Below are 23,930 nucleotides of genomic sequence, written 5' to 3' on the forward strand. Positions count from 1 at the left end.
TTGGGAGAGAAATGATCAAAATTGGAGATAATGCACGTAAGTTAATGAAAAGAAAAATAGTCAAATTAGGTAAATAGAATCAACTCTGGAAACATTTACTTTTCCCCAGATTTTTATAATAAAATACACATAAAGTTTACCATTTCATCTTTTTTTCTCACCATGCTGTGCAGTATGTGGGATCTTACTTCCCCAACTAGGGATTGAACCTGTGCCCCCTGCATTGAAAGGGCAGAGTCATTGCCACTGGGCTGCCAGGGAAGTCCCCTCAACCATTTTTAAATGTGCAGTTCAGTGGTGCTAAAAGCATTCATTGTGCTGTCAGCCATCATCACCATCCATCCCCATAACTCTTTTCACCTTATAAAATGAAAACTCTGCACCCATTTGTTACCAAGTGAAACTGGGGTCTGCTCGCCCCACATATAGCAAAGCCAATCAATTGACACTGGATTATGGTGAAAGAAAGTACAGTGTTAGTGCAGGGGGGCAAGCAAGGAGAATAGTCAGCTCATGTTTAAAAGACCTGAACGCTGATGATTTTCAAAAATGGGTTATCAAAGGCAACATTAGGGGTGAGGGCTGCAGGGTATATGATCACCTTATGGACTTCTGATTGGTTGGTGGTGACAGGGTGATGTTTCAGGAATTCTAATCATCACCTTCTGGTTCCAACCCACCTGGGGTCCACGTGCTACCGGTCAGCATGCAGTCATCATCCCCCACCTGGCAGGGGTGGGAAGGGGTCTTAGTTTTTGCAGAACTCAAAGATAAGTGTCAGATTATTATCTATACCCCTTCAGGAGGAACTAGGGTCCTGTGACTGTTTTATGGTTAAACTATTATTTAAGCTGTTATATTCTTCTTCTTGCTTGACTGCTTTTCCTTTGTTTCTGCATTCCCTCACTTCCCTAGTTAGTAACTAAATGAGTCTACTCTTTGGAACTCAGGGAAGGCCTAGGAGAAGAAAGCCTTTTCTTTTCTTTTTTTTTTAACAAATAAGAAATGGGGGACACAGAAAGACTTCTTTCCTTGGGAGGGCAATGCAAAGTTCTGCTCAGTTTTATATTAAACAACTGTCCATTCCCTCCTTTCCTAGCCCCTGGCAATCACCATTCAACTTTCTCTTTCTGTGAATTTGACTAAGTAACTCATATAAGCGGAATCATATGATATTTGTCCTTTTGTGACTGGCTTATTTCTCTCAGCATAACATCCTCAAGTTTCATTCATGTTGCAGTATGTGTCAGAATTTCCTTCTTTTTGAAGCTGAGTAGTATTCCATTGTACCATGTTTTGTTTATCCTTTCATCCTCAATGGACACTTGGGAGTCTTCCATGTTTTAGCTATTGTGAATAACGCTGCTATGAACATGAGGGTACAAATATCTCTTTGAGTCCCTGTGTTCAATTTTGGGGGACATATACCCAGGAGTGGAATTTCTGGATCATATGATAATTCTTTTTTAATTTTTTAAGGAACCTCCACGTGGTTTTCCACAGTGGCTGCACTGACATCGACATTCTCCCTAACAAGTGTTCTGCATCTCCACATTCTCACCAACACTTGTTATTTTCTGTTGTTTTGATGGTAGCCATCCTAATGGGTGTGAGGTGGCATTTCATTGTAGTTTTGTTTTGCATTTCCCCCTGGGTCAGGAAGAACCCCTGGAGCAGGAAATGGCAACCCACTCCAGTATTCTTGACTGGAGAATCCCATGGACAGAGGAGCCTGGCAGGCTACAGTCCGTGGGGTTGCAAGAGAGTCAGACACGACTGAGCACACATGCATGCAATAACTAGTGATGTTGCATATCTTTTAATATTCTTACTGGCCAACACATTTACTTTTAAAGGAATAAAGTAGAATTTTTAAAAAATCAGTTATTAAAATAGCACTTAGAGAGGAAACATAAGTGAAAAATTTGAGCCACAGTGGAGTCCAAGGGTTCACATTCCTCCTGAGTTACAGGTAAAAAACCTGTCTTCAAGGATGAAGGAAGCAGGACTGGTTGCCCAGTACTGTGCGCTACCCACCACTAGGTAGCGCCCAAGAGCAAAGGACCCGGGTGGCTCTCCCCAAGGGATGAAAGAAAGTGTCCACGGAAGGCTCCAGCGACCTGTCCCAGGAGCCCCACTGCCTCCCAACTGCGTGGGCATTTGGGGAAGCTATCTGTAACAGAACTTTTCCCTCAAGCAGGAACATCCCCATGGGCACAGTCATCTACACAGAATTATCATACACTGCTGGTGGGAGCGGAAAATGATATAGCCACTCTGGAAGAGAGTTAGCAATTTATATTCTCTGGTAGCTCAGACGATAAAGCGTCTGCCTGCAATGCGGGACACCCGGGTTCGATCCCTGGGTCGGGAAGATCCCCTTGAGAAGGAAACAGCAACCCACTCCAGTATTCTTGCCTGGAAAATCCCATGGACTGAGGTTCCTCATAGGCTACAGTCCATGGGGTCACAAAGAGTCGGACATGACTGAGTGACTTCACTTTCACTTTTCACTATAAGCATATGCTTACCACATGATCCAAAAACCCCACCCCTAGGCATTTACCCAAAAGAAATAAGAACATATGTCCACACAAAGACTTGTTCATGAATGTTCATAGCAGCTTCATTCATAATGGCCTCAAACTGGAAAACAACACCAGCAGGAGAATTGAATAAACAAGTTGTAGTGTTTTCCTACAACGGCCTACCCCTCAATAATGAAAAGGAGTAAACTACTGATACATGTGACAAGATGGGTGAACCTTACAGACATTTTATTGCGTGAAATTCCATTCAAACAAGATGCTAGAAAATGAATCTACAGTGACAGAAATTAAATCAGTGGTTACCTGAAACTGGAGTAGGGGAGGGACTGCTGAAGAGGGCAGGAGGGAACATTTTAGGGTGTTGGAAATGTTCTATGACTTGATTGTGGTGGTACATGCATTCTGCAAAATTGATCAGATTGTGTACTTTAAATAGGTGCATTACAAAACATTTAGGTACATCTTATTCTGTGCACACAATAAAATAAAAAAAATAAGTGCACCTTAAAACTTTTAAGTTGGTTTAGAGACAAGCAGATGATGCAATGTTTCTTCCACACTGGAATATGTGCAGCATATCATATCCACTACAAAGATCATTTCATTTAATCCTCATAATGTCATTGAAAAATAGCTATTATGACCCTCATTTTGCAGATAAGAATTGTTTAGGAAACCCCTCCCCTCAGTCTTTCCTCCTATGTTTCTCTTTTACTCTCACATCATATCATACCATCTTCAACTTCTGATACCAGACATATGATGATTTTCACCCACAAGGAGCAATTCTCTGTATCCTGTAATTTAACTCAGTCTGACACTACCTGGAGCTAGAGTCAGATCTCATTGTTAAGGGCTCAATCCTACAAGGCTCTCCACCTCCTACACCCACTTCAGACGCCAGTCTCTAGTCGAGGTTGTTACCTGTGCTTTGGACCAAGTGGCTGCAGATGGAAGTTCCCATGACCCTCTGCTCAGGTTCAACTAATTTGCTAGAGCGGCTCACAGATCTCCGAGAAACATCTTACTCACCAGATTACCAGTTTATCACAAAGAGATTTAACTCAGGAACAGCCAGATGGGAGAGAGGCCTGGGGCGTGGTAAGGACTCTCCCCAAACCTCTATGTGTTCAACCTAGAAGCTCTCTGAACCCCACACTTTTGGAATTTCTGTGGAGGCTTTTTTTTTTCCTTTTTTTTTTTTTTTTTTTTTGCCATACTGCATGGCTTGCGGAATCTTATTTTCCTGACCAGGGATTGAACTCATGCCCCCTGCAGCAGAAGTGTGGAATCTTAGCCACTGGACCGCCAGGGAAGTCCCTGTGAAAGCTTCATTACTTAGCCATCATTAACTCTGAAGGATAGGAGGTTGGGGTTGAAAATTCCAAGCTTCTCATGGCTTAGTCTTTCTAGATACCAGTGACCATCCAGGAGCCCACCCAGAGTCACTTCATCAGAAAAAAAAAAGATATTTTTGTCACTCAGGAAACCAGGGCTTTAGGAGCTCTGTGCCAGGTGGCGCTAGTGGTAAAGAATCTGCCTGCCAATGCAGGAGACATGAGAGATGTGGGTCAATCCCTGAGTCAGGAAGATGCCCTGGAGAAGGGCATGGCAATCCAATCCAGGCAAGAGCCTGGAGAATCCCATGGACAGAGGAGCCTGGTGGACGACAGTCCATGGGGTTGCAAAGAGCTGGACAAGACTGAGTGACAGCACACACACGCCAGGTACTAGGTGGCAGAGACCAATATATATATTTTCTATTATCTCACAGGAGTCAAGGCTCAGAGAAGACCTCTCGAGTTGTGCTGGCTGGGTATTGTGACCGCAGCGAGCATCTCTAACAAAGAGCATGGACGGATGGTCATTAGCAGCTCACTTTGCAGAAGAAAACCTGTCTGCTCTCAGGGAGCCTGTCCCAGTAATAAAGAAAATATGGGGAAAATGCTACAGGGGCTACAGATCTAATTGGTCTGTGAGAAGAGATATATGGTGACCATATATGGTGATATATGGTGATATATGTGGGAAAGTGAAAACTATAGACCGGCGTGTACCTAAGGGTGTACTGTGTCCAGGTGGAAATGTATTCCTAACCTGGGTGATGGGAAGAGGTGCTACAGGACATTTCCATGAACCGTTTTGCTTCCTAGGGCCCATGCAAACCAAGTGTTTGTTCCTGGCCACTTGGGAAGCCTGCTGCTTCCTTCTCTCTGTCCCTTTTATCCAGCCGGGGTTTCCTAACGCAACTCAGGTGAAACTGGTGTCCTGGGGACCAGAGCTGTCCTCTCTCCCCTTATCACCAGCCCTCCAAATCCAGTGTAAGTCTCCTTATTCATTCATGTGCCCAAGATCTCAATGGGTCAGACAGAGTCTGAGGTAGGAGGGACTCCAAAGAGAAGAATAATAGCAAAGCTCCCTTATACAAACCACAGTGCTCCACTTCATTGAGAGTGTTTGCCGCACTTATTATGGGATGGAGCTGCCCTGGTGGCTCAGCAGTAAAGAATTCTCCTGCCAATGCAGGAGAGGTGGGTTCATTCTCTGGATCAGAAAGATCCCTTGGAGAAGGAAATGGCAACCCACTCCAGTATTCTTGCCTGGGAGATCCCATGGACAGAGGAGACTGGTGGGCTACAGTCCATGGAGTCACAAAAGAGTCAGACACCTGGGTGACTAAAGTGCAACAGCATTATGGGATGAGGGCTTTGTGACTGTGGGCAGTCCCAGCTGTCAAGGAGCTCTTGGAATAGTGGGAGAGAAGAGAAATGCGTGTGGAATTTCAACCCAGAGTGCCAGGTGGGGCCCTGGGGGCTGGGGGGAGTGGAGGCTGTGCCTACCCCACACTCACTGCACTGCCCCCCGGGGTTCTCCCCCGAGAAGCCTAGCGGGTCCCTTACATCATGAGACTGAGGAAACCTGGGCGAATGGCCGGGTGAGAGGGTCCTGGCGGGGGTGGTGTTTCCTGCACCAGGGGTGTCGCGTTCTCTTCCATCCCCAGAGAGTGGCCCTGGCACACTCGGGTTCTGCCACTGGGAAGAAGTCATCCAAGGCCATCGCTGCACAAGGGAATACTGTGCAGGACATTATTTTTGAAGCATGAACAATATTTTCCTCTTTCCCTTTGCCCTTCCAATCAGAGGGGCTGTTTGCCCTTCCCTCCAGGAAGGGTGTGAAGGGGTGGAGGGCAGGGAAAAAAAAAAAGAGTCTTCCAGGCTTTGGTTCCCAAAAGCTTAGCTCTTAGGGTAATGGAGAGAATTGTGGGCATAAACAGGATGTTGGGAGGGAGGGAGGAAGGAAAAGGGAGAGAGAGAGAGAGAGTGAGAGAGCTGTTCTTGGTTCCCCCAGAGAAAATGTCTTGGCACCTGTTCTGTGCTTACTTGGGGGGCCAGAGCCTAGCCTGGGTGGGGGACACTTCTGGCCTCACTGAAGTAGGACCAGAGTGGGGAGTCCACACCTCCCTGCCTCACGCTTTGTAGTGACCCGAGCTTGAATCACTGCCCTACTTCCTACCCTGGAGTTTCGAGCAAGTAATTTCCTTCTTGGAGCCACAACTTTCTCACCTGTAAAACAGGATCGTGACGCGCTCTCCCTGGCGCTGTGGTTGTTGGGAGGGCGGGCAGGGAAGAGAGCACAGCGAGCCTGGCCCACACACGCCAGCTCACTTTCCCTCCTCTCTTTTCTCTCCTTCCACTGGGCCCCTTGTCCCTCGGCCCCGGGGGACCCCAGGGCTCTCACCTCTCAGGCCATCCTCCTCCTCGCCTCCCCCAGCAGCCACCCTGGCTGGCTAACCCCTCCCCAGCCTGTGCCTTAGTTACTCATCTCAGTAACTCACCTCCACGGTCACTTATGTAGCCATCTTTTCTGCTCTTCTGAGTCCCGAGCACCTCACACAGTGGCTGGCCTGCAGGAGGCACTGGGTAAGTGTTTGTTCAGTAAAATCTGTCCATGTGAGTAGGAAAGAGGAGGAGAGTGGGGATCGAGAAAGAAATGACCCTCAGACCAGGTGCAGCCTCTTCCAGAGCAGGGAAGCCTTTCCACCCGCCATCCTGTCCTGCGTCGTAGTCATGCCGGTCACGGGGCTGCGACTGTCCCTCTGCACAGCAGGTAAGGCCACCGCCCGGGCAGCAGGGCACCGGGCCCCGGGCACGTCCGGGGCGGGCGCCTGCAGGAAAGGTGGCTCTCCCTCAGAGGCTGCAGGTGAGACGAGTGTGAAGAAGTGACTGGTTTTGCAAGTCAGCTTGACGGTGAGAGCAGCCTCAGCTCGCCCTCCCCTGCCTGCGTCTCCCCTCACCCCTCCCACCCCCCGCAGCCGCCCCCTGCCCACCCCCACCCTCCAGGGGTCGGAGCCTGGAGTTTGCTGTTCTGTATAGAATTTCACTCATTCATTTCTTCATTTACGCATCTAACCGACATACACAGTGCTAGTGGTAGGTGCCAGTCAGGAATGCCCCCCGACTTCATGGAGCCCTCACCCTAGTGGGGGTTAGAGACGTTGGGCCCAAAGTCAGGAAACAAGTCACAAACTGTGACTAAAGCAACGAAGGAGATGATCAGGGTGACGAGCAGAGAGAAGTTTGTGGGGGATTTTTTAGTCTGGGGTGGGAAGATTTCTCTGAGGAAGGGGGATCTGGGCTGAGCTTAAGGGCTAAAGGAAGGAAGCTGGAAGAGTAAAGCCAGAGGAAGGCCCTGAGGCGCTGGGCCCGCCTTGCGGGGGCGCTGGGCCCGCCTTGCGGAGGCGCTGGGCCCGCCTTGCAGAGGCGCTGGCCGTGTGCGGGAGCACACTGGGGGGCCTGAGGAGCCTTCCTATGACGGCCGGCCAGGACGCACAGGCCTGCGGGCTGCGGTAAGGAGCGCCCCCTCCTTCCCCCGTAACCTGTGGGAATGACCAGGTAAACAATCAGAAAGGCCCTTCAGGTCGCAGGGCGGGGAGCGAGCTGTGAGGGCAGGGGACGAAAGCTTCCGGGCTGGCGCTGTGCTGTCAGTCCCAGGGAGGGGCTGGTGGCTTGAGCTAGGATGGCAGTGGGCACAGAAAGAAGTGGAAAGTTCAAGAAGGTCCCAGATACACACTGGCTGTAGAACTGACGGGATTTGCCAAGTCAGAGACAGGAGGGCATCAACAGCGACTCCTGGGTGGGGCTTGAAACACGATGGATGGGCTGGGAGGCCCCTGAAAGGCCAGATCACGGGTAGACCTGTGTGCGTCTGAGAAACAGACATTCGGATGTGTACACCCATCTCAGGTGTGGAGCTGAGTCTCGGGGTAGTCAGCTTATGTGTTTCAAGCCAGGAGATCAGCTGGGGCAGCAGGGTTTTTCAAACTGTGGGTTGGGACCCCTTAGATCCTAAAGTCAATTTAGTAGGCCACAGCCAGTGATTTAATTTAAAAAATTAAACATAATCGGATAAAAAATATCAAAATGACTCACACACATCAAAAGAACAATTGTTTTCTATTCCCTTTTCTCCATCCAGGGGTCCTCCAACTTCTCTCGGCAACAGGCAGCATCTTCTTGGCCTCTGGTGGGTGTGAGGAGTATCACTGTTTTTGGCATGTGCCTCGTCAGGCCTTTCCCATGTCCTCCCCAAATGCAAGTCCTTGCCCTTCTGTATGCCCGGTTTTTCAGTCTTTCCTCTCCTTAGGGCTCTGGCTTGCAGCTGGTTTCCTTAAGGACTAGATACCCTGTCTCCCACCACAAGGCCCTGGGCAGAGTAGTTCTTAACCAGCCCTCCTTTGTGGGGACCCCCTCAAGGGGATGAAGTCAGGAAGGAAGGAAGGGAACATGGGGTTCTTGGTTCCTGTGAGATGTCCGATGTATTCATTCGTCTCTTCACTCATTCATTTATTTTCAATACATCCAGTCCCTCTGATGCACTGGGTGACCCTGGGAATATAATGATGAATAAGGCTGGTTCTTTTCTTCCAAGTTGCCTTATCTGGTGGAGACAGATAAGCCAAAAGGTCCTTTCCCCCACGGGCTTTAAACAAATTCTGATGCTGGTCCTGGCAAGACATTCAGATCTTTGCTGTCGGTGGCCTGGGCATCGGTGTATTTGAAAAGCTCCCCAGGTGATTCTAATGTGGAGCCCAATGATAAGCCCGTGACTCCTACATCAGGGCAAAACCACGCTCTGACAAAAGGCCTTGCCCTGGGAGCCTCACCTACCGTCCTTGGGCCCTGGCTCTTTTCCCGTTGGGTGGCCTTGGCTAAGTCACTTAACTCTCGGTGACTTGGTTTTTCAATTTGGAAAACAGTCGTAGTGATATTTAACCTAGGGAGTTCTTGGAAAGGATTTAGTGAGCTAATGGCACATGGCAAGTGCTCGGGGAACACTCTCTACCGTTATTAAGCGCTAACAAAGGTGCAGGGCTGCTTATAGGGAGGGAGCCTACCAGGATAGGGCAGCGGGAAGGGGGAGACAAGAAATGCAAGAAGGTGGGGGGGCATTGAGGGAGCAGGTTGGGGGGAATGAAGGGGTGGATAGTCTTTCAGGCCAAGAGGGAGGCTTGTGTGAAGGCCCTGGAGGCCGAGTGGAGGGCGGGAGGTGGAGGGGGGGCGGGGGCGCTGAAAAGGGAGAGCAGAGGCCGGGAGACTGCCCGTGGTGTGGCTGAACATCTGGGATTCGCGGGTAGCGTAAGGGCAGTGCTGAGGTGACAACTCTCCCGCCCCAGCCCTGCAGCTGACCAGCGAAGGCAAGACCTTCTGGCGGGTGGCGGAGGAGCTGAGCTGGTCCGAGGCCCTGGGGTACTGCCGGCGGCACCACACGGACCTGGCCGACCTGCACAGCATGAGCGGCTGGAGTAGCATCAAGGCCCTCTACTCTCTCACCAGCAGCCACGAGGCCTGGGTCGGCCTCTTCTTCGACGTGCGCCTTGGTGGCCTGAGATGGTCCAGCGGCTCTTCCTTCAGCGCGTCGTTGTGGGGCTCGCTGCCCACCTTCAGGGAGGGCCTCTGTGCCACCCTGTATTCAATCACCTTTCTCCCCAGCCTGGGGGCAGCCTGGTGCACTGCCCGGAGGCCCTTCATCTGCTACTACGGTGTGTTCAGAGTCACATTCTGGGCCTGGTCTTCCTCCCAGGGTCGCTTCTCAGGAGCAAGTGAGATAGAACGAGTGAGCGAGCATGGGTCTGGCTCACGTTCTTTCAGAGCAAAACTGACTGACTGTTATCTTAACCCTCGTTTGCTACATTCTTCTCTGCTGCCTTAGTTTCTTTCTCTCCTGTCCCTCATTCCAAAGACTCCATCAGAGAAAACGGGTGTAAATTAGGTCAGACAAAAAGTAAAATCTGGAATGTTCCGTCATGTCCCCTTCTTCTGCCAATTAAGGATCTGGGGAAAGAGGAAAAAGAAAGGGAGGGAACAGGGAAAGTCAGGTTGGCGATCTATCTACGCAGAAACCAGAGCAGAGTCCAGGGTCTATCTCCTGATAAAGCACAGTATGGTTTTGTCTCTAGGGGCTGGAGGCGTATGGAACAGCCACTCCCTGGGAGAACCCCTGTTTTGGGGAGGCAGGTGGGTGCATCTCTGCAGACAACCCATTTACTCGATGCACGTGGTACTGGCTATTGGGAAATGGCCCCCACCCCCACCCCCGCAGCCATCCTTGCCTCTGGCTGGCCCCTCTCTGCCCAGGCAGCCTTTGTCTTAAGGGTTCTGAGATCACAGAGGGAATAGTTATAGACATAGTTATATGTTTTTTTTTTTTTCTTAAAAAAAAAAAAAGACCAATTTCTGCTTTTCTCTCAGTCAGCCAAGGCCCATCCCAGCTCCTCAAATAGGGTCACAGAGGGCCAACCTGATGGGTCCCCAATTCTGTGCTACACCATGCTCATCATGGGGCCTTGAAACGTAGCCCAGGGTAGTCTAGATTTGATCTTGCAATTCCCAGGCCAGAAGAGTGGAGAGTGTGCTGGAGTGGGCATGGGAGTCCCTTTGAAAGAACAGTCGTGTTGGGGGAGCTTTCCCCGACCCCCCTGGAGTCTTTGGATTCTCCCTAGATGCTTCTTAACTGCATCCGCTTCTCTCCAGCTCTGCAAATCCACACACCAGCACAGCTCTCTTTGGCATCTGCCTGGCCCCCTCCAGCCTGTTCTGTACACAGTAAAATCTTAAAAATGTAAATTAAAAAATAAAAGTAAATCAGATCAATTTGCTTAGACATATTCAGTAAGTTCCCTTAGCACTTCTAATCACAGTCTTACACATGTGGTCCCATCCCTTCTTAGCTCTGCCCAATATATTCCTTCCTACCTCTTTGCAAGGCTGACTCCTTCTCAAATTCTCTTCAAGAGCATAGATCTCGCTTTGCCTTATTCCTGCTGCTATTTTTTCCAGAGCCTGCAATAGCATCTGCCACACAACAGGTGCTCAGTATATATATTTATGGAACACACGTGGATAGGAACAAAGGGGCCCACTTACTCTGGAGCTAGGTTTCTCTGGGCTTCGACTTGGCGATTCCTGGTGCCCGCAGAGGACCCTGGGCAGCCCCACCCCCACCACGTAACATGTGGCTTGTTTCACAGATCCCACTGTGGGGGCCCACACCCTCCTGGAGCCAGTTCTCAGCCTGACCGCCACTCCAAAACCAGGTACACGCCCAGGGCTCTGCCTTCCCTGGCACTGGTCCACCTGGAGCAGGTGATGTGCCCCCCCCCCCCCCCGCCCAGGCCCAGGGATGCCTTGGCTTTGCCCCCAGGCTGACCCCAAGCAGAGGCTCAATGCCTTTGTTTTTCACATGGTGGGGGTGGGGGAGTTGGGGGGGTGTGGTTCTCCAACCAGCCTGCGGCAGAGCCCAGCCTAGCCTGCATCCCAGTCTCTGATGTCCCCACCCCAGTGACAGGGGTGGGTGGAGGTGTGGGCAGTACCTCTCCGCAGTCGAGGCCCATCCACCTCGTGAAAGTGAGTGAAACTTGCTCAGTTGGGTCTGACTCTTTGCGACCCCGTTGGCTGTTGCCCACCAGGTTCCTCTGTCCATGGGATTCTTCAGGCAAGAATACTGGAGTGGGTTGCCATGCCCTCCTATCTTCTTGACCCAGGGAACAAACTTGGGTCTCCTGTCTTTCGGACAGAGTCTTTACTGAGCCACCAGGGAAATCCATATCGCGAGGGGACTATTACTGCCCTGGTGTTTTACGAAGAGTTTCTTGGTAGAGAGAAATTTCAAAGGGAACGCACTCCTCAACCAGCCCTGTAAGCTGGTTTTCCGCATGCTGTGGAACACGGCGTTGTGGAGTGCAGACAGCACAGGCTTCCGAGGCAGGCAGACCCGATTTGAACCTCGTCTTGCCACTTAGTAAGGCATGAGTTTGGGCAAGTCATTGCCTCCCTGAGTCTCCCCTTTCTCCTCCGCAAAGTGATGTCTGCTTCTGGGGATTATAGTGAGGATTTTAAAAGATGACTTGTGCTACAGGCAAAGCTCAAGGCTGGCGAGAAGAGAACGAGGTGCTTAACAAAGGGTAGCTTTAAAAGACCAGTTTGAACAGGGAAAATTAGGGAAGTATTAGGCAAATCTAGATGGGACTTGGGGAGCAGGCAGGAGTCAGAGCTTGGGAGGCCCTATTTGAATCTGAGGATGTGAGTCCCAATTCTGCAAACAGAACTGTTTGCTTTAACAGGTTTCTGGAACCAGTCCACGCCAAAGCACATCCTTTCCAAACTTTCCTTGTTGTGGGTCACAGGTGTTTGTGTGCTGCCCATAACACAGGCCTGGCCAGGGGCAGGGTAGATGAGTGCGTCTCGGTCTGTCTGAGCTCCACTGGAAGTCAGGACCGTGACTGTGGGCCCGGTCTGCCTCTTGGCCAGCAGGTGTGCCCCTGGCCAGGCTTACCTCCTGTCCCTGGCTCTCCTGATGTCACGAGCCTGTCATGCTCCCTCTATTCTGCCTCAAATTTGGACCCTCCTAAGAGCTGGTGTTGCAAGCACACTCCCTGGAAACCACAGAAGAGGCTGATTCTAAATCAGGATTATACTAGCCCCCTCATTACCTCCCTGCAAAGTTTAACCCTACCGCTTGAGTGTTTATTATTTGCATGTACTGAGTTAAATCATTTGTATTCATGACTTCATTTAATCATTTAAATTAAATACATTTAGGTACTATCCCTGTGTTGTTGTTCAGTCGCTTATTCATGTTCAACTCTTTGTGACCCCATGGACTGCAGCATGCCAGGCTTCCCTGTCCTTTACCATCTCCTGGAGTTTGCTCACACTCATGTCCATTCAGTTGATGAGGCCATCCTACCATCTCATCCTCTGTCAACCCCTTCTCCTCCTGCCCTCAATCTTTCCCAGCATCAAGGTCTTCTCCACTAAGTTGTCTCTTCACATCAGGTGGTCAAAGCACTGAAGCTTCAGCTTCAGCATCAGTCCTCCAATGAATATTCAGGGTTGATTTCCTTGCAGTCCAAGGGACTCTCAAGAGTCTTCTCCAGCACCACAGTTTGAAAACATCAATTCTTTGGCACTCAGCCTTCTTTATGGTCCAACATTCACATCCATACATGACTACTGGAAAAACTATAGCTTTGACTAGATGGACCTTTGTTGTCAAAGTGATGTCTCTGCTTTTTAATACACTGTCTAGGTTTGTCATCCCTGTTGTACAGATAGAGAAACTGAAGCTTAGACTTGACTTGTAAGGCCACATGACCCACAGGAGAGTTCTTAACCCCTGCTCTCCCTAATGCATGTCCTTTTCCCCAGCTGCTGCTGTGACACCTCCTTCATTCTCCCAATCTGGTATTTAGTCTGCCTATAAAATTGTGGATTTCATCAAACCTAATACCTGAGGATGGGGTAAGGGCAGGGGTTGGACCGGGACTGTGTCTAGGGGTGATGAGGGCTGAGCCGGCAGAGATCCTGGACCTCAGGCCTGTGGTCTCTATGTTTTTTACTTACAGTTGAGGTTCAGCTTGGCAATCTGATCTTCAAGCGATTTGACCAAGAAAAGATGTGGCTGGAGGCATTGGGGTACTGCCGCAGATACCACACAGACCTGGCTGACCTGCAGACGGTGACTGAGGAGATGGACGAAGACTTGAAATCCATCACGAGTAACACTGAGGCCTGGATTGGCCTCTACTTCAGTGCAGCCTCTGGGTCTCCGAGGTGGTCCAGTGACAGGGGTTCCAGCATCCCTAGCTGGCTGCAGCCACCTAAGTTTGGGGCAGGACTGTGTGCGGGTCTCAGTAGGTACTGGAGCTTCCCCTCCAGAATTTCTGCCGTGACCTGCTTTTCCCTGAAACCCTTCATCTGCTTCGATGGTGAGTGATAGTCACCCCCACTGGCCCTCGGCCCACCCAAGGCTAGACTGGGATGAGAAACGGGTTTTCTTGGCAGCTTGAGATGTTGAGGATAGATCTAAGGAAGTATTTCTAGATTCTATAGGTTAGCAGAGTTCTGGAGCAGGCTTTAATTTAATTCTGGGGGATCTTTAAAGAATAGAACAGACCCCATCCAGTCTCTGGGCATTAGCAGTTAGCAACAGCAATTACTTATTTGGCAACAAAGAGGTTAAAAGTGTGTGCTTTGGAATCAGATTTTATTACTTGCTAGAAATAAGGTGAATAGCATCTCTGAGCCTCCTTTTCTTCATCTGCAAAAAACCAAAATGGCATTGATGATGCACCTCATAATATGGCTTTGAAGGATGAATGAGAATGAATATAAAGGACCTAGATGAGACCTTGACTCAGAGTAAACGCCCAATAGATATTAGCTACTGTAGCTGTTGTCACCACAAACACATGGGAACCAGAGGCCTACCTGGTTATTCTGGATCTTGTGTGTGGTTTCTCCTCAGCAACAGGCTTCATCCCGATTTGTTCTTTCCATCTCTCTTTTCTTCTCTTTTGTCCCTTCCTTCTTGTTTTCTTTGGTTTTATTGAGATATAATTCACATTCCTTAAAATTCACTTTGGAAGTGGCCAGTATAGAAGATTTAGTACAACCCATGTGGCTCAATCATCACTACTATCTAATTTTAGGACAACTGTATCACCCCCAATAAGAAACTCCTTACCCTTTAGCAGTGCATCCCCCTCCATTGTCTCCCACCTTCAGTCCTGACACCCACTAATCTGCTGTCTCTGGTTTTGCCCATTCTTGGCTGTTTCTTTTTGTGTTTTGGATTTGATGAGAATAGTGGTCCTTATCTATAAAACAGGAACAATGGTTCCTCCCTTGAAGAGGAGCTGTGAGGAATAAAGATGGTGAAGGGACCTCTCCCGTGACCGCGCCCTCCTGAGCTGGCTTCTGTGACAGGAGGTTGATCATCAGTGTCTGGTGGGACTTCTCACCAGAGCAGCATGTCTGGAGTGGCAGACCTGGGGTTGCTGTGTGCTCCCCCACGTCAGCCTTGCTCCCACACTCCCTGCTGGTGTTTTCTTACAGATCCCACCATCGGACACCGGGATCTTGCAGCCCTCCCTCAGCTCTTCCACACGCCCTCCTCAGAAGTGACCGTGGGGATGACGCCCAGGCCAAGTACACTCCCCTGTTTTCTGCTCCACATGGGGTTGCTTTGAGCCTGTTCTTGGCTGAATTCAAGGGTCTCCAGGGCCTGGGATGTGGAGAGGGTGGACTGCATGCAGTAGCACTTGGTGGGTCTCAAGCGATCCTCCCAAAAAGGTCAGGGAGGAGCCGGAAAAGAGGTGAGCCAGCTGGGTGGCAACCGTGGGCCACTCGCGGAGAGGCCGTTCCCTGGGCCCCTCACTCTGCTGGGCCAACTGGGGGTCAAAGGAGGAGGACTCGGTTACCATCAACCTCCTTCCTCCAACCAGACCACTGGATTTGCAGCTCCCGGGCCAGGGGACCCATGAGAGGCTGTGTAGTCTCTCTGGTAAGGTCAAGAGACAGGAAAAGGGGAAGACCCCCTCACTGCCCCGCTGCGCAGTGCTCCTGAGGAAAAATCACCAGATAGGCCTGAGGTCCAGCATCCAGACAGGGATGCACAATAGAGGTGCCCGTCAAATCCCTTCTTTGGGAGGAGAGAAGATGAGAGCTGAGTTGTTGGGACCCTGTGTGGGGACATATCTGGGAATCACAGGGATAGTGTGCCTTTAACGTTTTTAAATTCCTGAAGCATTTTCACAGCTATTACCTCATTTTGCTTCCTGTGAGTTCTGAAGCAAACTAGGATAATTGAGGGCAGAAATCACAGTTCTGGCATCTTTACAAAGTGGGACATCAGAAAACGGTATTGTTGCCCTTTTTGAGGACACAGAGGAGACCAGCTCATGGACGCACAGAGCTTTATTAATTCCAAGGACACAAGGCAAAGGCAGGGCCTGTTCTGAAGGCCGACGGCCAGCGGGAGGAGGGCTCCTGACCGGCAGTGCTGCCTGTGTAGTCACAGGCCTGGTGGGAAACACCGGCAAGGGGATTGTCCCAGCTCCGGTAATTATCCGAGGATCTCCTGGAGGGGGCGGTTTTGAAGTTAGCCTGCAAAGGGAATGGAGGGGGTCTGAAGGGGATGCTCAGGGCTGAGCGGGGAGGCCTGGATGCTGCAGGGTTGGGGGTCCCTGTGAGCTGCTAAGGAACCAGGGATTGGGCTGAGATGCTGGGGGGCTCGCTGGTCACCCAGGCTCTACCAGGCGGGTTCAGGAACTCCCCGGCCCGCGCCTGGCTCCGCCCTGTCTGCGACGGGTGTGCAGGGCCCGGCGGCTGCAGGAGCAGCGCCCTGGAGCCCCAGGGAAGCCTTCTCTCTGCCGTAGGCACCAGCTTCGGACCCGCGGACGCCATGAAACGTCGGGCTTCGGCGGGGCCTTTCCCGCAGCAAGTCAGCCCGGAGCCCGCCGAGCTCAGCTCCAGCACCCTTGGCTCCGGCACCTCCACCTCCGCGGGCCCTGCCGCACCCCAGCCCAGAGGGACAGCGTCTCCGAGCCCTCTGGCCCACGTCCCAGTCCCCGTGGATGGAGGGCCGTGGACCTCGCCGGTCACCACCCAGAACATGTCCTTTGGTCCCGCGCCCCCAGCCTCCTCACCGACCCCTGCCCCAAGCCCCACGGAGCTGGTCCACTGGAGGAGCCCCTCTGTCCCCCAGGGAGTCACCGAGAGCCCCCTGGCCTCCGCCTCCAGCCCTGCTCCAGGCCCCGCGCCCCCGGAGGACTCCGGTACCCAGGGTGGGCCCGGGAGGCCGCGGGAGGACGCAGCGGGCCCCTCGCTCAGCTCCACCCGCGGGGCCTCGGCTCACCCAGGGGTGACGGTGACCTCTGGGGCGGCCACATCCAGCGGGTCCCGCGGTGCCGAACCTCCAGGGACCAAAGAAAGCACCGTGGAGCCTTCCAGCTCAGGAAGCTCAGCTGTGCTCCAAAGAACAAACATGACCCGGAAAGGGCCAGCCCAGAGCCAGGCTGCAGGCCCGGAGACAGCTGGCAGCCGGCCATGGCCCGACACAGGTGCCCGCCCGCCGGGGGGTTGGGGACCCCGGCCTGGAGCCTGGCTCCTCCTTTGGGGAGACCAAGCCCTAGTTTCCATGCCGCCGCCACCAGTCAGGGAGGTAAGGGGGTGGGGAGGGGTGTGCTTTGGGCCACGTCTCCACCCCCTGGGTACCTTCTGGATCACTCCATGGGGAGTCACTCTGTGGGCTGGAGCCAGTTAACCTCCTCATCCTCCCTGGATAATAATTTAGGGTGGGGCAATCTAGGGGAGCGGAGAAGGCAATGGCACCCCACTTCGGTACTCTTGCCTGGAAAATCCCAAGGACAAAGGAGCCTGGTAGGCTGCAGTCCATGGCGTGGAGAAGAGTCGGACATGACTGAGTGACTTCACTTTCACTTTTTACTTTCATGCGCTTGAGAAGGATATGGCAACCCACTCCAGTATTCTTGCCTGGAGAAGCCCAGGGATGGAGGAGCCTGGTAGGCTGCTGTCTATGGGGTCGCAGAGTCGGACACGACTGAAGTGACTTAGCAGCAGCAATCTAGGGGAGAAAATTTTTATTTTGGCTAGAGGAGTCTAACAGTCAAAGGTTAGAATGTTGGGTCCTCTACTTACTGTGTGGTCTTAGGCAAATTTCCCAATCTCTCCCAACTTCATTTTTCTCATCTTTAAAGTGAAGAAAAATACTGGATGTCAGGAGGTATCTTTCAGTGCCTGGCATCTGGCAGACATTCAATTCATGGTAGTTATTTCTAATCTCAATTCAGTAGTGAAATACTTAGTGATTCATTCAGTCTCTCATCCCTGTCCTTACTTGACTCAACGGTCAGGGTTGGCCTCATTCTCATTTTATTAATTATAAATGATTATGAATGATCACCATTATGAATTATTAAGACTGTGAAATCTCACAGGGCAGGGGCTGTTTTATGTTTTATGCCTCTTTGTATCTTTCCCAGGCCTAGGATAGTGTTTCGCATACTGGTAGATGATTTAATTCAACAGTCATTTCCTGAGTACCTGTTTTGAACACGGCAATGGATACCAAAGATGAGCAGAACCTGTTTCCTGTTTTTAAAAGAGTTTAGTCTAATAAGGGCTAATAGAGACAACCAGGACAGTTTTTGATAAGTACTGCCCCCAGAAGGGTGAACCAAGAGCCTTGACAGGAAAATGACTCATTCATTCTGCCTGGAAAGGTGGTGGTTAATGGACAGACGGTAATGAATGATTTCATCAGGCAGCAAAGGCTAGAAGGTTCTTCTTGGCAGAGGGAACAGCATGAGCAAAGATAGGTAGATGTGAACATGTGTAGGGAAAACAAGCAGTTTGAGGTGACTGGAATGTCTGTCACATATTTGGAAGGGAAGTAGCAATGGATGAGGGCTTCCCAGGTGGCGCTAGTGGTAATGAACCTACCTGCTAGAGTGGGAGACATAAAGACCCTTGGGTTTGATTCCTGGGTTGGGAAGATTCCCTGGAGGAGGGCATGGCAACCCACTCCAGTATTCTTGCCTGGAGAATCCCCATGGACAGAGGAGCCTGGTGGGCTACAGTCCACAGGGTTGCAAAGAGTTGGACACGACTGAAGCAACTTAGCAGGCAGTCACGCATGCAGCAAGGGATGAGGGGAAAGAGGTGGACTGGGCCAAATTCTGAAGGACTGGATCCTGCAGTCAGTGGAGCCATCAGAGGTTTCTTAGCAAGGCAGCAAAATGCTCAGATCTGTAGTCAACAGAAGCAAGGTGGTTGTGATGACAGTAATGGTGACACGGGGCAATGCCTGTGTCAGGATGCTAAAGGGAAAAAAAAGATGATGATTCAACGTTATACATGTAACACAGTCACAACGTTGCAAGGAAACATCAACCTGTGCTTAGAAAAAAAGATTAGAAGAAAATGTGTGAAAATGTTAACAATGGTTACATTCAGGCAACAAGAATATGTGTGTTTCCCTGCCTTCTGTGCTTCTGGACGTCACAAAACTTATTCACGTCACTAAATAAATGTAGAATACTTTGGGTGGGGAAAGAAGAGGGCACGTGGAGACACAGGAAGTGTGTGTGGGGGGAAAGACTTGCACAGTCTGCGAGAGTGAAGTCGAGGTCAGAACTGGAGCAGTGGAGTGAGCAGGGACTTGGAGCTGATTTCACATTGCTTGCAAGTGATATTAACTGAAGAAATATAAATACAAACATATTTTACAAAATGCTCAGCTTTGCTCACTGAATCACAGAAATGCAAATTAAAATGAATGTATTTACATTATTTTTTTTTTAACTTACCAGTTTGCCAACGATTTGGAGTGATAATGCTGATAAGAATGTGAGAAAATCAGCACTCTCAGACGCTGGACAGCGCATTAAACTGGCGTTCCCATTCTTGCAATGTGTGTCAGTTCTGAAATGTGCATACTCTTTCGTACAGAAATTCTACCCTTGGAAGTTTATTAAGGAAATAACAGTACAAGGTGCACACACACATTGACACGTACCCTCCACACACAGGTTGTTTGTTGCAGCATTGTTTATTACAGTGAAAAACTGGAGGAGAAATCTAATGTCCATTGAAAGATTGATTAAATAAGTTATGTACATTCAATGAAATACTATGCAGCCTTGAAAGAGAATAAGGTAGATCTTTATGCATTCAAATAAAAAAATTCAAGTGTGTGAAGGATATTCTATAGCAAACTGTTAATAGTGGTTGTCCCTGGGTCAGGGGAGGGGACACTTTTACTTAAATACTTTACAATAATATATCACAAAACAATATGGTTCAAATATTCCATATTTGGGAAAAAAAGACATCTGCAAGGCACTGACAGGACTTTGGTGACTGAATGTGAGAGCAAGTGAGAAGGAGCGAGGGAGCAGCTGGGGTTATGTGGGGTCTCTGGCTGGAGAGCCTCAGGGGATGGGCAACCATAAAGGGGGTGCGGGGGTTGCTGAGCTTGGCTTTGGACTATGTACTTTCAGGTGCTACCCCTCGATGGAGATGCTCGGGGTCCCTGGGTACCACGGTGGGGATCTGTGTAGCTGGCAGACTACATAGGGGGATTGGGCTTCTTGGGGTAGGAGCTACTAAAAATAAACATTTGATACTGAGGAGATATAATATTGCCCAAGTCTCACAAATCCTGATAAGAGACACTTTATGAGGGATGATGATGTAGCCACTGGGTACCCCACTGAGCCTGTGGGGTAAGTGAAGGGTCTGGGAAGGACTGAGCTTCCCACACTGGATGGTTTCTGTAGGATGGTGGCCGCCAAGGCCTGTCTTTTAGCTCAGGGGCAGTTACCTGTCTCAGACCACCTTGCTCCTGGCTGTATTTGCAGTAACTCCCTTATTTTCCCCTCTTGCAGCTGTGACAAGTGAAAGGAGTGGCACCAATATGACAGACAAAGCTCCTGCCACTCAGGCCCAACACTGGAGCTCAGCTAATCACCCAGAATCTAAGGAGAAAACTCCAGCACCGAAACCAGGTTATTAACTGCTTCTGGCTACCAAGTTTCTCACTCTTAACAACCAATCAATTAAATCTGGACAGCCACTCCTCAGCATGGGGCACTCAAGACCTTTCTATGAAAGACAGCATGAAATGCTAGGATGGGAACAAGGGTGAGGATCCTAGAGTTAGCTCCCTGACAACTGTGAAAGCTCAGGGAACAAATCTCCTTTCTCATCTGCAGAAGGAATGTAGTAAAAATGACCCTGCCTTCATCACAGGGTTGTTCAAGTACCCAAAGAGATAGTGAGGTACTTTATTAACTTTATAAGGTGGTCCTATATGATGCTGTAGTTCCTATGATTGCAGTGCTCAGGGCCAAAGGCTGAGCTTGTTTATAGGCTCAGAGAATGTTAAGAGTTTTCTGGGGTAGAGTTGGCCTTTACAAATGTGGGTCCAGGGAGGGGTGAATATTTCCAGCATGGTGTGGAACAATCTACTTGATAATTTTATTAAAAGGAAGAAACAGGAGTTCCCTGGCAGTCCAGGGTTTGATCCCTGCTCAAGGAACTAAGATCCCACAAGCTGCGTGGCACATCCCCCACCCCACCAAAAAGAAAACTTAAAAGGAGGAAAATACAGAAGAGAGAGCAAAGAAAATAACTGCCTGAGGGTGGCCAGGTTATGGGAGGAGAGCAGCGGTTACTCCACTCATGAGACTCTTTACTTTAGGCCACTAGCTGGTTTCTTTCTTCTCCTTTTAAAGTCCTAAATCACCATGTAGCCTCTATTGTGTCCAGTGGGCACTCCCTGACCACTAAGAACATGAAGTTTTCAAATGGCAATGGGATAATTTGCCTTGATCCAGGTAATACTTTCTTTTTCAGGGCAACTCTTTGGAATCCTCAAAGCAGATTTTCTCATCTCAGTTCTGATGGACCCAGAAGACATGAAAGACCAATTTTTGAGTGAGGTGAGACTTCTGTCCTCTAATTCTGATCAGTCAGATGACTTGACAATGCAAAGCCATCCCATCAAAGCCAATACATGGAGAAATAGTCTTGGAAAATTAGCTTGTCTGTTCCCATTGCTATCCTTCCGGCTCTGGTTCATCATGAAGGCTGGTTCATGTGCTCAGATCTTTTCTTACTCTAACATTTTTCCTGAGCTCTTAGAAAAAAAAAATCTATACAGCATAGTCAGGAGGACCCAAATTTGGATGATGGCTTTGCACTTGCTAGTGGTGTGACCTTGAGCACCTAAACTTATCTCTCTGAACCTCTGTTTCCTCATGAATTAGGAACAACCATACCTAACTCATATGGTTGGTATTTGATTAAATGAAATGTTCCATAAAAAAGTGCTTTGCAAATTGTCTGGCACATAGGAAGTGCTCAATAAACATTAAATATTATTATTATCAAATTATTGTTTTGGATATACATTTGTTCCAGGCTTTTGTTTTTCCTCTCCTATTTTTTAAAAGTATCGTGAGACAGGAAATTGTGATGAGGAAGGACTGTTCCTAAATATTGTGACAAAAGCCCCAAAATGATTTTCAGATATGACCTAACGGCACATTTTTCAGTGATATCAGATAATAATCCTAAGATGTCAGAGTTAAAGTTCTTCATAGGCTATCTAGCCAAAATCACAATTTTACAGACAAGGAAACAGATTGACATCCATCTGTTAGCTTACTGCAATTTGCTCATATGCCAAAGAAATAGCACCCAGGCAATTCACTCAAAAATCTCAAAAATTGAAGTTTCTAGGAAGAGCAGTTGTGTATGTGTGTGCACGTGTGTATGGGCACACAAGTGTCTGCCTGGTAGTGGGGAGGAAACTGGAGAGTTTTTGGTGCATTTTTCTACTGAAGGCAAGTGTTAGTTGCGTACTTGTGTCCGAATCTTTGTGATTCCATGGATTATAGCCCACTAGGCTCCTCTGTCCATGGAATTTTCCAAGCAAGAATACTGGAGTGGATAGCCAATCCCTTCTCCAGGGTATCTTCCTGACCCAAGGATTGAACCTGCATCTCCTGCACTGCAGGCAGAATCTTTACTGCCTGAGCTGCCAGGGAAGCCCTCACTGAAGGAAGAGCAGGTGTAAATGATGCAGTTTGGCTTCCGATAAATTTTTTTTTTGGTAAAAGTTCAAGTAATAAGACTGCAGTGCTGAGTGTTAAATCTACAAATCAAGGTACCCTCCCCCTTTTCTGGGTCAGGGGAGGGGGGTTCCAAACCAGAAACCATCTACGTTTTATTTTAAATTAAAACCAATAATGGGAAAATTGGGGTCAAGATGAGAAATTCCAGCTTTTGGTCACTTTTGTTGGAATATGGCTATCCTATATTAACAGAGAGAATTTCTATCACATATTTAAAGGATGGAATTTGCAGGGACAAGGTAGAGTACATATTATCACTTTCACCAGCATTTAACATCCCAAACAGGAGGCAAAAAACACCTATAACCAACTTACCCAGTTCCGTGGATGGTGACAGAAAGAACATTATAACAGTCACACACACAGTGCTCAGAGCAAGATACAGACTAGCAGTCATTAACCTGGCTGAATTTAGAATCCCTTGGGTAATCCCTGGCCCAGTCCTTAGATAGTTTCCATCTAATTGTTCAGTGGAGGGCCTAAAGGCGCATCTCCACTTTCACTTTTTCAAGATCTCAAGTGATTCTGATGAACAGTCAGAATTGAGAATTCTTGATTAAGTCATTTGTTTTAGGCCCCTTTATAATTAAACTCTGTGTGTGTGTGTGTGGGTGGGGAGTGATGGCCTAACAAACTTGATTCATGTACTTTCCTACTGTTGAAGGCACTAATAGCAAAAGGTAGGTAGCTGGAAAGAAGCTAAGAAAAGTCAAGGGGATGGCTGGACATAAAGGGTAGATGGGTGGGCAGTTAAGGGCTAAGACTGGAAGGTCACAAGATAGCATCAATGATAGTTTCTCCCTTTTTGATTTTTCAGATCCAAGATGTCTTAAACCTTACATTAGGTCATGAGCAATTCAGATTGAAATGGGTCGGCTTTGAAGTGAACAAAAAATAACACGTCTACCGTGATCTGGAGTCTCCTTGCACAATTTTCCCTGGATTTTGAGTGAATTTTAGTCTTTTAATTCCTAGTAGAATAGAAGAAGTAACTAGGTATGTGAGGAGGCTAACTGGTGGAACTTCAGAACTAAACTTAGCATGTAAGAAAACTGCTTATGGGACCTGCATCTTGGGGTTTTAAAGAATGAAATAGGTAAGCAGAAGATGGGGGTAATGTGGAAATAATAACCTTGAGAATAATAAACAAATAAGAACAACAACAGCAGAAAGTCCCAACTAAACAACACAACCCTGAAACAAACCCTGTTAATCTACTGAGGAATTAAGACAGGCCAGTACTGGTCTGGAGTGCTCAGTGTGGTTATCCTTCCATTTTCTATTCAGTTACAAGCTGGTAAAGAGATTTCAAGTTCTCCAGAATGAGGAGCTTTTTAAGGGTATTGTTACAATACAATGCATGTTATCTTTGCCCTTCA

The 23,930-nt window shown here is 49.0% G+C and overlaps 1 protein-coding gene across 1 annotated transcript; it reads left to right on the forward strand.

The window, feature by feature from the left end:
• The first annotated feature begins 6,197 nt into the window (after window positions 1–6,197).
• CLEC20A (C-type lectin domain containing 20A) lies at window positions 6,198–23,499 on the forward strand. The gene is made up of 10 exons (XM_043484619.1): window positions 6,198–6,656; window positions 8,025–8,072; window positions 9,223–9,588; window positions 11,077–11,142; window positions 13,453–13,815; window positions 14,876–15,037; window positions 16,267–16,950; window positions 20,272–20,418; window positions 21,269–21,354; window positions 23,369–23,499. The coding sequence occupies exons 1-10, from the start codon at window positions 6,617–6,619 to the stop codon at window positions 23,447–23,449; spliced, it is 2,043 nt and encodes a 680-aa protein (XP_043340554.1). The 5' UTR covers window positions 6,198–6,616; the 3' UTR covers window positions 23,450–23,499.
• Window positions 23,500–23,930: the final 431 nt, after the last annotated feature.

The sequence above is a fragment of the Cervus canadensis genome, chromosome 13 (genome assembly GCF_019320065.1).
Source record: "Cervus canadensis isolate Bull #8, Minnesota chromosome 13, ASM1932006v1, whole genome shotgun sequence".
NCBI classification, from domain to species: Eukaryota; Metazoa; Chordata; class Mammalia; order Artiodactyla; family Cervidae; genus Cervus; species Cervus canadensis.

What these genes read in the sequence shown, in the direction of transcription:
- CLEC20A (XM_043484619.1), top strand. Translation starts at nt 6,617, where the DNA reads ATGCCGGTCACGGGGCTGCGACTGTCCCTCTGCACAGCAG. An exon ending in CAGCATCTTCTTGGCCTCTG is followed by an intron (nt 8,073 to 9,222) that starts GTGGGTGTGAGG and finishes CTCCCGCCCCAG; the next exon opens with CCCTGCAGCTGACCAGCGAA. An exon ending in AAGACCAATTTTTGAGTGAG is followed by an intron (nt 21,355 to 23,368) that starts GTGAGACTTCTG and finishes TTGATTTTTCAG; the next exon opens with ATCCAAGATGTCTTAAACCT.